The 15,023-nt window shown below is 40.4% G+C and overlaps 1 protein-coding gene across 1 annotated transcript; it reads left to right on the top strand.

Moving 5' to 3' along the window:
* Window positions 1-2,970: 2,970 nt before the first annotated feature.
* LOC308093865 (kelch-like protein 23) lies at window positions 2,971-13,242 on the top strand (the record flags this gene model as incomplete). The annotated part of the gene is made up of 14 exons (XM_080440245.1): window positions 2,971-2,976; window positions 3,679-3,780; window positions 4,401-4,598; window positions 5,478-5,612; window positions 6,358-6,549; window positions 7,064-7,207; window positions 7,600-7,759; window positions 8,240-8,374; window positions 9,540-9,698; window positions 10,101-10,310; window positions 11,078-11,230; window positions 11,848-12,040; window positions 12,508-12,721; window positions 13,234-13,242. The coding sequence occupies 14 exons, from the start codon at window positions 2,971-2,973 to the stop codon at window positions 13,240-13,242; spliced, it is 2,010 nt and encodes a 669-aa protein (XP_080296371.1).
* Window positions 13,243-15,023: the final 1,781 nt, after the last annotated feature.

Here is a 15,023-nt window from a genome sequence, read left to right as displayed (position 1 = left end):
AAACCTCTTCAAATGGGGGTCCGTGGCCAAATACATATTTTATTTTGGGGTCCTTTGATATGAAAATGTTTGAGAACCACTCTACAAACTAGCCCTAGCATGGCTGTGATTGAATTGAATTGAAATTGAATTGAATCACAGCCATTCTAGGGCCATGCACAAATTACCATGTTCTTAAGTAGAAAAGTGTTCGGGATTTATTTTACATTTTCTATGTGTTTTAGGAGGAAACAATATTGTTGAAACAGTGTTGATATGATTAAAAGGATTTATTTCATGGACTTGTTTTGTATTTCCATGGTTTGCGTCCAGAACCATGACATTGTGTGTTGTTGTTGTCAGGACTCATTCAGTGGTGACACTTGCTTCCTCCCTTTGAAGTTGACAAGCGGCTTAATGATAGTTTGTTTGTTCTGTTTGAATTTAAACGTTTAAAAGCCAATATTTATTTAACATCATTTATAATATCATCATTGCAGTTTGCAGGCTGTCGTGATTCACACTTGTGAGGACGAGGTATGTTTATTTGAGCTGTTTTTATTTTAATTACATGTATGTGTCCATGCTGTCCCATGGATCACACGACGGTCGTCTGTTACGACCGTCATGGATGAATTTCAACCTGCTGTTTGCAATTTCTCCCTTCACGGCCCGTACATCTACATTAACGATCAGATTTCAAATATAAAGTGCTTACCCTATGGCCACGGATGTTACAATTATGTCCGGGCCCTCAGATGTACCCGTATCTTCCGTATTGTTTAATAAAAAGCATTTTAATCCGATCGGTGGCCATTTCTCATCGTTACGATCAGCATCAGGGTGCAATACACCTCCCAACCGATAGGGTCACGTAGGTGAAAGCATATGGGGGAATACGAAAAAATGGCCACTGATCAGATTAAAATGCTTTTTATTGAACAATACGGATGATACGGATACTTCCGAGGGCCCGTACATAATTGTTACATCCGTGGCCATGAGGTCAGCACTTTATATTTGAAATCTGAACGTTTATGTAGATGTACGGGCCATAAAGGGAGAAATTGCAAACACCAGGTTGAAGTTCATCCATGACTGTCATGATATGACAGTCATGTTTCAGGGCTACAGTACATGCTGTCCTAAACTATTACTTCAAATAATGAAGAGACTCATAAAAGAAACGTTTATTTGTAGCTCATTTCAACAGGGCACTTCAATGTACTTTATGTAAAGCATTAAGCAAAAATAAACCCATTAACAGGACATTTGAATTCAGTAAAAGTTAAAAAGTTAAATCTCTTATCTCTTTTATTGGAAACAACTATTCAGCACACCGAGCAAACAAACACAATATAAAGGTAATTTGAATACAATAAAAAATAAGAGGAGGCTACAATTACAACAAGACTGCTACTGTATGTGCACTATTAATAGATCCAGTAAACTTTATTAATGCTATTTTGACAACTATATACACTTACATGACATTCTAGCCTGTATAAAGGCCAGTTATATATCTGTATTCTTCCATAGACAGATACTACTACTGTAATATGAATGCTGCATGTATGCTGCAGTCAGTGATGTGTTTGTATACAATAAAAAATATGAATGCTGTATGTATGCTGGATTATACACTGATTTGTGGTCAGTGTTAGAGTGATGACAGGTCCTCTGCTGCACCTCTGTGGTCACATTTTGCGTTACAATAGCAGTTTAGGCATTTAGGAGGCACTCTTATCCAGAGTGAACTCGAAGTGCAACATCAGAGTAAATGTCATGAACCCTGGTCAAAACAGTGTGGGTAAATGATCACATTAAGAGTGCAAAGGCAGTTTAGTGAAACTAGGATACCAGGTAAACATCAATCCGAGGATCTGTCCAAAACAGCATGCTATCTAAATATCACCACGCCAAAACAAATCTGAATAACGATAGCATGTGAACAAATAACATACCTATACCAGCATAGTTTAACTAGCATTTATTCTACCGCTTGGAAGCCAGGAGGCAGAAGAGTCACTCTAGTCTAGGGTGTGTGGCTGATGTGTTATTTAAAGGTAGGGTACGTGATTTTCTTTGGTGAAAATAAGTGTTTGTTCAGTTACTGAACAAACACTTATTTTAACCAAAGAGACAGGTATGTCTCTCCAGCTCTTTGTAAACAGAAAATACATTTTCAGGGATATCAATTGTATCCAATCAGGATAGAGAACTCACACAGGATACAGATTAAACAAGTAAAATTGGAAGTGATGACACTATAAAGCTTATAAATGGGAACTCTCTCCTGATTGGCTGACATTTTGCAACTCACCTGGAATTGCATCTTTATGTTTATTAAAGGACTAGTTCACCCAAAAGATGACTTCTTTTCCATCAATTACACACCCCATGAAGCATTGGAATTCATAGAGATGTTTGTTTTTGTCGCATTGCTAAGCCAATTATTTGATGACCGGCGGAGTCTCCGTACTGAGTCTCATATTGACCTATTATTGGCTTAGAAATGCGACAAAAACCAATTCCAACAATCTCCATTCAAGGCTTCATGGGGTGTATAATTGATAGAAAATTAGTCATTTTTGGGTGAACTACTCCTTTTAAAGAGCTGGAGAGACGAGCAGACCCCTGTTACTGAACAAACACTCTATAGCAATGATTACTATCAGAAAATAGTGCTTTAACCTTTTAACACATTTTTTTTTGTTTTAAGAAAAATATCCCTTACCCAACATTTAATGCCACAATACAAATAAATGTGAGTTTGCATAGGAGGCATAATGACGCTTATTTGCACTGAAACATTTCCATGTTAATTTGTCAAAGAATAGAAAGAATCACATCATAAAACGTGTCGCTTTGCGCCGTGTCGAGCTTGTAACATTCTACAAGCTCGACACGCTCGGCACTTTTGATGCTTTTGTGTGACGCTGTAGTATGAAAAGTAGGGCGTTAATTTACGAAAAACACAAAAAGTTAGATATGGAGGTAAGACGAGAGGTTTCTGCCCGACGGCAACGATATCAGATGAACATAATAATCTGTTTCTTTGCATTTTAAATGTGTTGAGAGAGTAACTTAACACATTTAATCTTACCACAATACAACCTCATTTCACTATAATAGAATTACATCGCTGTAATCAACAGCTGATAAAAAAGATTACGAAATATGAATGTTCATTCGAGCAAGGTTCCATTTGAACCCTCTCACAATTATTTCATAATCGCCTAATCACAATTATTTGAGATAATCACACTTATTTTTTGCATAATCGTCATCATCATTTCCATGTTGAAAAAATGCAAATCTTTTCAAACATTTTCTAAAATAGTGAAAATAGCAGATCTAATCCGTAGATTGGCAGAATGTAGGTTGTTTTCGCCAAAAAGCAACAGAAAGAAACAGAAAGCAACAGAAAGCAGAGAAAAAGGCATATTTCCAAATCCAGTAGAATGGCAGTGAATGCGACATTTGCTATCACGTGATTTGCTGCTTTACTGCTTCACTGGGAGTCAAATGGTGACTCATGGGTTAGCGAAGAGCGCCATGATGGTTGCGTAAACACTGAAAACACCAGTACGCGCCAACACACGTCAACACACGTCATTGGCAGTCAATGAGTAATAGTCAAGTAAAATGTCATAATCATGACAGCCCTAATAACAGAAACGTGTGTTCTCTCTGCAGACGCGACCCTCACCTCACCTCAGCTCAGCCATGGCTGCTGCCTGCCAGAGGAAATCACCACAGGCTGCCAAGAGACTGAGACTGGACAGTGACACTGACAGTGTGAGTGTGTGTGTGTGTGTGTGTGTGTGTGTGTGTGTGTGTGTGTGTGTGTATTACTATACTTGTGAGGACCAAATGTCCCCACAAATACAATGCAATGTGAGAAATAGACATTGTGAGGACCATTTTCCTGGTCCTCACAAGATAAATTGATGTTTTATGGTTGTAAAAAAAAAAGATTGGAACAAGATTCAGGTTGTTGTTGGGATTAGACATTTAGAGGTTAGGTTTAGAGATGGAGTTATGCTTGACATACACTTAATTGCATGCTGGTGTCGTGCACGGAAAAAAATAGCTGATCTATAAGCTCACAACGTTGTGGGTTAGTAGATCTGCTATTTTTCGGCTTTAGGCTTGCAGTTAAAAATGCCAAAAATGCATACATAAAGATGACGTTCATAAAATTGCTGTCAGACGTATATAGGAAAACTACAAAGTGTTGACTCATTAAACTGTCACTGAGGGACTGATATACATGGTCACATATGACATATCACAAGGTACACAAGGACCGTGTTCGAGCCACATTACCAGATCCGCAACATTATTCACAGACAGGTAATTTTGTATTTGTTTGATTTATATAAATCTCCTTCTGCATGTTGTCTGTTGCACTTCAGGAGGACACCAGCGTACATCTATCCTCAGTGGATGATAGAGAATGGATGTTTGTGGATTCCAGCCATCCTAACAAGGTGTTAGAGGGCCTCAACAGGCTGCGGCTCAACACTACCTTGTGTGATGTGATCCTGTGCTGTGAGGGACAGGAGTTCCCCTGCCATCGTTACGTACTGGCCTCCTTCAGCCCTTACTTTGAGGTAAAATACCACACACTTATTGACCTGCTGTTGTTAAGGGACGACTTCACCCATTTTCAACCTATCTTCATATACTTGGCCCTCACTAATGCTCATTATAATATGGTACCATTGTTGTCTACTCACTCTCTCTCAGAGGAGGACTGTGGGCAGTTCAGAAACCTACCTACCAGTGACATCATCTATGGGGAATCCCAGCTAATATAAACTGCAGGTTTTCTTTTCCTGATAAGTTAGCATGCCATAATGGAAGCCATTGTTAATAAAACATAAAAAAGAAAGAATTGGAAATCTTGTTAAAAAACCCTGCCTAACGATGATGTCACTGGTAGGCGGGTTTCTGAAGCGTCCACAGCCCTCCTATGAAAATTCAAAACGGTCCTAAAAATGCATCTTTCAGGAGACCAAAAGGGGAGGTAAACTCACACGACAGAAAGGAATGTCTTATTTTTTTCCCTCCTTTTCCTACTTTGAAATGAATTGAATACATAAGACCACAATGGAAACAAGTCCCCTGTACTTTTTTGTGTTATCCTTTTAGCCCAAATGTCTGATTGTACCTCATGCTGTTTACATTTCTGTCTAATAATGTATCAATTAATTCAATCAATCAATCAATCATTCAATCAGTGAGACAAGAAAGAAATTGCTCAATTTTATCATGAGCATTAGTGAGGACCAATTATATGAAGATAGGATGAAAATGGGTGAAATGTCCTGTAAGGGAATTACTTTTTCAGATCCAAGCCTTGGCTTTCACGTGAACTGAACACCATGCTATATATCCAATCAATTAATTGGTCGACACAATGTAAATAAAAGGACCTACAAACCATGAACACTCCAAGCCAACCATTCACCTTATTTCAACCTGCACAGGCAATGTTTACATCTGGCATGAGGGAGTCCACACAGGAAAGGGTGACCATCAGCGGAGTGGAACCTCAGATGATTGGTTTGTTGGGGAACTATGCCTACACATCTAAGGTGTCCATCTCTACTGAGAATGTGCAGGTAATGTATTATCATGAACATTATTCATTGTCTCCATGTTTGTAGGGCTGTCTTGATTACAAAATTTAATTTGACGATTAATTGCGATTTAATTGTGTTTTTGGCATTGAACATGTAACATATGAATACAAATTACATTTCTGTTTGGCCTTTTAGGCTTCCTAATCAAATTGCACAGGGCAGATATGATCAATAACTTAAAGCTGCATTATGTAACTTTCCACTTCTACCCCGGATTTGAACCTGTTTTGTGCTGAAATTGTGCTGAAATGTGTACGATTGAGCTAATAGAGCCTGCCTGCTTGCTCAGGGGATGAATTGAATCTTGACCATCAGGTCAAAATTCGTGTCAGATCCTGTGTCTAGGTGAGACATGACCTTTGACACGATCTAAATGTCTCAATAGAAGAGCAGGGAGACAAAATACAACCACCACAATTGTAAAAGTTATATTGTATTAATATACTCTTCATCTACTTCAAAGAAAGACATTACTGACATATTTAATAATTGTATACTTTACAAAAAATATATACAAGCAGTAATATCTGAAGATCTGCTATTTCTGCTTTTTTATATACATTTGAAAATGTATGAAATGTTTTCATACATTTATGACGATTATGCAAAAATAATTGCGTTTATCTCAAATAATATTGCGATTAGACTATTATTGTGACAGGCCTACTTTGTCCTAAATAACATGGGTGCTAAATAAGAAATGCATTTTGTTCATTTGGTGTAGGCCCTGCTAGCAGCGTCTAACTTGTTGGACGTCACGGCTGTTCGACAGGCCTGCTGTGACTACATGCTGCGTCACATTGACATAAATAACTGTGTAGGGGTTTACTGCTTAGCCGAGGCTCACTCCTGCAAAACGATGGAGAAACGCAGCATGGGTCACATTCTGCAACACTTCAGTGTCATCTACCAGCAGGTCAGTCAGTCGTTGAGGAGTCATACATTATACAAGTTGTTTGTCCGTTGTTGGCTTGTTTTCTCCTATAACTTAGTTGTTATTACTATTACTCAAGCTTTCACCATCACAACTGACCCAGACCTAGTTAGAAACATTCAATCAGTCATTGTTCAGTGATTGTATATAAATTAATAAGATACAGTCACATGAGGGACATGTGCTGGACAAAGAGTAACGGTTCAAAGGAATAAAAGTCTGCACAACAGCATTGCTCCTAAAAGTGCTCTTTTACTTTAAAACACAGACATGTGGTACAGGTGGTACAACATTTCGGCCACACACGGCCTTCATCAGGAGGCCGAAAAACACCTTTAGGAGCAATGCTGTTTTGTGGACTTTCATTAAACAACCATCCATCACCAGTGAGCGGCACTTTTGAAAAGAGAAAAGGTTTCTTCAGTATGAAGTATGTGAACAGGTGCTTATCTATCAGCTAATCTGCTGTATTATTTCCCCCCCCCTCTACCTCTAGGAAGAGTTCCTCTCTCTCTCTGTGGAGAGACTGGCAGACATTCTTTCCAGTGACCACCTCAATGTGCCCAAGGAGGACATGGCGTTTGAGGCTGCCATGTTGTGGTTATCCAAGTGTCCTACCCGCAAGCAGAACTTTGAAAAGGTCAGTCACCTTGCCAGACAATCGGTGGCCTCTCCACCTATCAATACGTCTGGGGACATCAAAATCCAAGTTAGTCGCTAGAAAAGCGCCTGCTGTCATATGTCCAAAACTGCTAGTTTTCAGGATTCCAATTGCAAATTAGCAAAAGTAGCAGATCGACAAGCTCAAAACGTGTCACTTTGCGCCGTTTTTCGAGCTTGTGTATCTACTGCTACTTTTGATGCTTTTTGTGACGCTGTAGCAAGTAGGGCGTTAATTTACGAAAAAACACAAAAGGATAAGACAACAACGTTATGGTACTAGCTGGTACTATGCATGATTGTTGTCTAATGTTGTTATACCCAATATCCAGTTGGACTATTAAATAAAGAGTGTTCTATGTGTTCTTTAAGGTGCTACGGCAAATCCGTCTGCCTCTCATCAGCCCCTCCTACCTCGATACTGTGATTGAGTCTCTGGAGGTGGTGAAAGAACACCAGGGTTGCCAGAGGTTCATCTCTGAGGCCAAGGATCGGCCCTACCGTAACACAGCACGCCCACGCAGGACCACAGGTACCCTGCTGAACATCTGTTGCAGCTGATGATGGTACAGAAAATACATGAAGATTTTTCTAGTTTTTGCCCAGACACATTCCCACAATAAGCAAGGGATTATGTACGGGTAGCTGGTCATAATTGAAAACGAAAGCCCGACAGGGTGATTATGCACCGACGCGATAGGTGGTTATGCAATAATGACCAGCTATCCGTACATTATCCCGCTTATTACACAGCTACTAAATAAATACATTAATACATTGACCCAAAAGTGTAGTGGATCAAATAGAATCACTTTTCGGTTATTGCATCGTCTATTTCTCACTTCAAATGTTTTCAAAAACAAAAAAACAATTCTTGGTGGTTAAAACGTGACAAACTGAAACTCAACATCTATCCAGCATGCCTGTGAGATGGTCTCTAATTTGTGAATAAATGTGGTTTCTCTACTTCTCTACTCTGTGTCACCTGCTCCTTCTCCCCCGCTTGCTGAAGTGATCGTGATGATGGGAGGTCAGAATCATGCGGGGGGCATTCACAAGGTCCAGAGCTTTGATCCCCTCACCGATGAGTGGACGACTCTGGGACGTCTGCCTCTGAGAGTAGACTCGCATGCTGTGGTTATGTCAGGTGAGGATCACCATCAGAGTCAATCAACTTAGCACCTGTAATGGATCCTACTCTGTTTTACTTCTGACCTGATCTGTAGCGATGTAGTCACATAAATAGAATGCAATGAGAAATGGGTAGTGCTTCAAAAAAGCCAGGATACCAGGTAAACACCAAACCTACCATCTGTCTAAACAATAATGCTATTTGGTATTTATTTTAGATGAAAGACGTAACTTGAAATGTTGGCGCTATGACTGGTAAAAGGGTTTGAGCTATATGATGGAAAGAAGAAAGGTAGTATGCATCCAAGAGAGCAGGTGGATGGGGAGTAAGACTCGGAGTGTGGTTCAAACTGTTCTACCATGGGGTGGACGGGAGAAGAAATCTGTATAATCAGAAAAGAGGTGTGTACCAACAGTGTTCAGTTCCACAGTTAAATATTGTGAAAGTAGCCAAACTACAAGCTCGAGGCGTTGTGTTTGCCTCTTTCTTACGTAATATTTGACAATTTGGTATTTTTTTATTTTTTTTTAAATGACAAGTGTCACTCCCTTCATGGTCCAAAAACGAGGCAGTAGTTTCCTGGTACTGGTGGTTTTATTCAAGCACTTGTAACTCAAATATACCATCGTAAAACTGATAGAAACATAAAATAAACAACGATCAGAACATACAACTTATACAAAAAAAACATATATAAAACATATAAAAGAAAATACACTTAAGAAATTATTTTACCTCGCTGGCTGCATAATGTCACAAAGGGAATGAAGTCCAGGAGGCCCAAATATACAAAGAACAAACAACTTAAGTCAGCACCATGCTGCTTACAAACATTTCTGTCTGCTCCCATGGGAGCGCATCGCACTCTGAGAGCTGCTAGTGACTTCTCTACCGGTACGCACCATATAAGGAAGCGGCCGGAAGCCGTCAGACCAGCACTTCCGGACTGCTCGTCAAAATAAGACAAATCTTGGCAAGAGACAAAATAATAAGCTAAAGCTGCAGTTACAACAAGGGTTCCTAATTTGGGAACCCTTGGGCTAGATAAGTGAACCATCACAGTAGTATAGAAGATGAAGAAGACAGAAGATATATGAAGACATTTCAAGTTCTGTATGCTTTTTTTCCTTCCATTTAAGACATAACTTGTTGGTTTAATTCTGCTCTGCTTCCACCATAGGCTCCTTTCTGTATTTGGCTGGAGGATTCATCCCAGATATGTATTGTGATCGGGACACCCCGGGACTGGGTACAGAAAGTAGAGAGATGTGGCGCTATGATGTTGACCATAACTCCTGGTTGAAGATGGCTCCCATGATTGAGCTACGCTTCTTCTTAAGTAAGACTGTCAAACTCCTGTATGACGTTCAATTTAACCATACTAATCTTGGCATCCCTATTTTGGGCATACCATTATACCAGTAGTCTACCTCTTTACATTATGGCAAATACTGTATTTGCTCTATACATATTATGTATAGAGCTTAGAATGTCAGGTCTTTGTTCTGTTATGTTAACTGTTTTTATAACTATAACTTTTGATAGTGGTAGTAGTGATATGTTTATAGTTTGGCCCAATTTTAACATAGGCACTGCTTATTTTCAAGTTGAATTTAAAATGATCTGTTGCCGTCTTTAACTTTGAGTTAAGAGTAACTTTGAGCACAATGGCCAAAGTCATCAGTTCTAAAGCTCGGTTTTATTGGTATTGTTTCCCTGCTCAACCCCTCATGGTCCATAGGGCTGGTGGTGCTGGATGGATATGTGTTTGCAGTGGGCGGCCAGGGGAGTAAGAAGAGTGAAGACTCACTGGAGCGCTACGACCCCAAGACCAACACCTGGCAGATCACGGAGTCCGTCGGTGTGGCAGCCTACGCTGATTTTGATAATCTTGATGAGGTTTATCAACCTGCTACAGTGGTGGCTCTAGATGGACTGCTCTATTTTATTGGTATGGAACAGATTTATGTACAGTACCTGCTACAGTGGTGGCTCTAGTCTAGATGGACTGCTCTATTTTATTGGTATGGAACAGGTTTATGCACCTACAGGTTCAGCCTGCTGGGTTCATGGGGTTGTGTTGGTTGTTTTGAGGCTGCGAATCTCAACCAGGGTTAGGGTTAGGGGCCGTGAGGAAATCGCAAGTGGGCCCAAATAATTGCCAACACAAAAAAGGTCATGTTTATTTTACTTTAAAACCTGGGGGGGGGGGGACACGTTTTCTATGTGATACGGGTACATAGGATTGGAATATACTATGTTAGTTCCATTGATCCAAGCCAGAACACAATCGATTAATTGATCATAAAAATAAATATGCTCTGAAAATGCATGTGGCCCACCCATCTGACCACCTAACACGGCGAGATTTTGAGATTTTCAAGTGAGTTTTCAAGCTGCTGCTGTCTGCTGTGGGACCATGAATGCACATGGGGTCTGGGGCTCGCTAATTATAGATGTAAAATGTTAATCACGTGACACTATGTGAGCTTGGTAAATCTGCTATTTTAACTATTTGTTGTACAAGGCATGTATTAGCAGTACTTAAATGTTTAAGAAAATGCTTTTTATTTTTAACAAATGGAACCCTGATCATAATGGGTAACTGCAAAAAGACCAACAATTTTGCATGTGTGCATGTGTTTGTTTCATGCAGGTGCATACAACTTTTGTATTCATCCTTCTCCTTGTGTGTGTGTGTGTTCTCCTGGGCCTTAGGTGGCATGTCCCCTTGTAAGCAGTACGAGGGTACTTGGCCCCATGTGGCCAAGTACAACCCTGAAACATCCGTTTTGACAGAAGTCGCTCCTATGCAGGTTCGGCGTAATGATGCGGCTGCCTGCGTGCTCAATGGAAAGATCTATGTTACAGGTATCTTTTTTTCTTTTTTTGTCTTCCCAATTTAATTATGCCAATTAATTCCTCCCCACACACATTAGTGTGTTGTCAGTCACTGCTGTTGTATCCTACTGACTCACCTGCCAATGAGGAGCCCCCACAGGGAGGACGTAGAGCCTCGGTCCTACTCCTCCCACCCCAGCCCGTAGCAGTACAACCAGTGACAAATATCACTGTCTCCGCCCGGCCACGGGCAATTGTGTTCGCATAGGCACCCGACAAAGCCGGATGCACCATAGTGGATTTGAACCAGCCTCGGTGGTGGGCAGCTACTTTACCACTGCGCCACCCGAGCGCCCCATAAGTCTGTTCTTAAAGGCTGTTAGTCAGTGCTGTATTAATTAAAGGCTGTATTACTAAACTACAAAGAGTAAATTACGTCAAATGATTTTACTGGAACAAAAACGTTACTGTTTGCCTCTGAGATGTAAAGTAGAAGACTAAAAATCACTCAAGTAAAGTAAAAGTACCTCAACAAGTACAGTACTTGAATAAATCTTAGTTCCATAATAGACTCGCTTCAACTTAGTTTGGGAACATAATAGAACACACTAACAGTCCTTATGCTCTTAATTCTTGGTTATCTATAGGTGGCAACGTGGGACCCGCGGGTTATCCTCGGCGATCAATCGCGGAACGCTCAATGGAATGCTACAACCCCAAGACCAACCAGTGGACCACGTGTGCCCCCATGCCAGTGGAACGCTACATGCATAGCGCGGTTGCAGTGGATGGAAAGATCTACGTACTGGGAGGGCGGATCGACAGGTCCCCAGGGCCCAGGTAACACACGGCTGCTCCACGAATGTGTGGGAAAAGGTGGCTCAAAGATGGTGGATATTTAGGAAGATCCGCCATCCCAGTTTTCACCACTTGAGGCGAAATGTTAGGCTACACAAATGGTCTCCTAAGTGGGCGCCATCTGACGGCAGTTCTTGTGAACGTCCTATGTTTACTGGTGCTTTTTCTCTCTGAAAAATGCCATTTTAGTGTGAGAATGTTTGGAAGATTGTGTGGCTTGTGGTCGAATATTTAGTTCAGTAACCATGGGGTAAAGAATGGCTCAAAAGATGTGTTCAAGTTCACACTCCCATTGGAATTAATAGACTCCAACCTAATTCTCCTAAAGAGGCGACATCTACGTCAAGCAGATACAGGAAATGGCGGGTCTTGGTTTCCTATTTGTCTTGGGGTGGCTTCTTTTCCACACCAGACATTTCTCTCACGGCTAATGGTCTCTCTTCATGTAGGTATCCCCGGAGCATCGAGTGCTACTGTGAAGAGACGAACACGTGGGAAACCGTGGGAGACATGCCTGCTGATCGCTTCAAACTCATCTGTGTCTCTCTCAAGCTGAGGTCGGATCATACACCCGTGGTTGTTGACAAATCATCTACATCAAACGATGAAGATGAGAATTCTGATGAAGAAGATGAAGAAGATGAGGATGACCATTATGAATCTGTCAGATGGCCGTGGTGGGGTGTAGGGCAATAGATTTCCAGTGGGGTGTGGCGGTGTCAAACCTCCCTGTGTGCAACCATCATCTTCATAGAGGAAATCGTTGCTGTCGGGTGTAAACCTTTATTACCATTTAAAAAATTAAATGGTGAAAATAGTCGATCCACAGGCTCACAGTTGTGAGCTTTTAGATCTGCTATTTTCACTACTTTTGTGCGACACTCTTGTATGATTCAGGGCATTCATTTACAAAAAAAAAAAAATAACATTTAGAAACATGGAGATGCAAGGTTTCTGCCCGACGGCAACAAAGTAATGTTCTTGGATTAATGAGCCCTGTCTTCCCTGGCACATATGCAAATAGACTATTGGATGTACACTAAAGTATGACAGTCGCCTGTTAGGTTAACCGCTCACTGTTAACGGTTTCACTGTCAATAGATTGTATATTGCTTGTTATATTTACTGTTGATTTACATATACGTTGTACATAACGTATGACCCTTACTGTGTAGGCTGGCTGACACTGTACATATATCAGCCTCACATCCACTGACAGTCTGTACATATACAGTAGATATATGAAGACAGAGAAGCCATTAGGAGAACTTCAAGCACTCAAAAGTTCAACAAGCCATGGATATAATTATTAAAAAGCCTTTAATTACCTATTTTGCCTCGTTAGAGTTGCTAGTCTGAGTTGGTAGTGTTTTATTTTCTTTTTGGTCTGATAATGAGGGTGGTGGTAAGTTACCTGTATTGTGTAAACATCAATGCCAAGCGAGTTTATTTATTTTATTTTATTTTTGTCTGCCAATTTGTACAGCAACTAGTTCCTATTTTTGTTTTTTATTTTTGTTCCTATTTTTATTTTATTTTGCACAAGATGCTCTGTATATATTGATGATGCAGAAAGACAAACATCTTTGTTCCATGTTTGTCTCTAGGGATTAATGTAACACATTGAAAAGTTACAAAGCTATATAAGGACAGATTGTTCAACCTACGTTCAGTCCTTATACAGTACACAGATAATGGCCTGGAGGCCAAATTACATCTGTATATCGCAACAAAAATAAACTGTCTTCAAGAATCTATGTATTTATGAGAACCACACATCCAGTTCGACTGTAAGAAGTTATATGCTCTAATCAAGAGCACACAGTGTTTTTTGTTTCACATACAGTATACTGTAGATATGTTCATATTCTGGTGATAGATTGTGCCTTATACTTATAGTATGCCTAAATATTTAGCCATCGTTCACACTATACAGTCCAGGTCAGTTCAGGTGCTGATGGCTAGGTCAGACTCAACTACTTTTATTTTTATATTCAATCTGTATTACTTGTTTTCCCCTTATTTGTATTTGATTCTTAGTTGTATTCATGCCTACTGCAGTGCTGCTATTGCACCCACATTCACCATGGGGATCAATAAAGACTGATCTATTAATGTCTTTAATGTTTTCTTTTATGGATTTCTTTCCTATTATCACTTAACCCTGGCCACATGCAGCCCAGTGGTTCCTCTTCATTCCTCCAACCTGTGTTTTATCACCTGATTATCAGTAATTAGGTGGACATAGTGTATATGAATGAATGTCTCCATAACTCTGTTTGATGAAGACAACATGCATCCAAATGTTAGTCATGAATAGAATTATTTGATTGCTGTATAGCCATGTGTTATATATATCCTACCAGGACCTCTAGTACTGCTGGTTTTATATCCTACCAGGACCTCTAGATCTGCTTGTTTTCTATCCTACCAGGACCTCTAGTACTACTTATATCGTACAAGGTAGATCATTGCATTCACCTGGTCTTCACATAGAATAAGGTTTAGAAGTAGTAGCATTTTTTTTAAAATAATTTGCATAATGGAGCAATTAACAGTAAACAACTTCTACATTTAATAATCATTACATAAGTAGTTATTGTGATCACATGTTGGCACATAACCATAAACTCAATAACAGACAGATGATGTGTGAAGTGATATAAAGTCAACCTTTTTTCAATCATAAACATGTCAAAACTGTACGTGTCCGGGAGCAGTATAGGTTAGCGCCCCAGCCTGTGTCTTCCGTGAGGAAGAAGCCCAACAAATCCACGGTGAGGCCTTTAGGAGGGTCATTCAAGCAAGCCGCAAGTGGAGCCTGCAGTACCACCACGGCCCAAGGAACCATCACGCCAGAAGGAAATGTTTGGATCGGGGTTGTACAATGGATCTGCTACAGCGCTCAGGTCCTGGACCTGGTGAGACGAAGGCGGAGCCCGGCCAGGAGGCCACCCACAGAGCC

The sequence above is a fragment of the Gymnoscopelus braueri genome (assembly GCF_963280865.1).
Source record: "Gymnoscopelus braueri genome assembly, chromosome: 2".
Classification (NCBI taxonomy): Eukaryota; Metazoa; Chordata; class Actinopteri; order Myctophiformes; family Myctophidae; genus Gymnoscopelus; species Gymnoscopelus braueri.
Note: the sequence above shows the minus strand (reverse complement) of the source record. Positions and strands in the feature narration are given on the sequence as shown.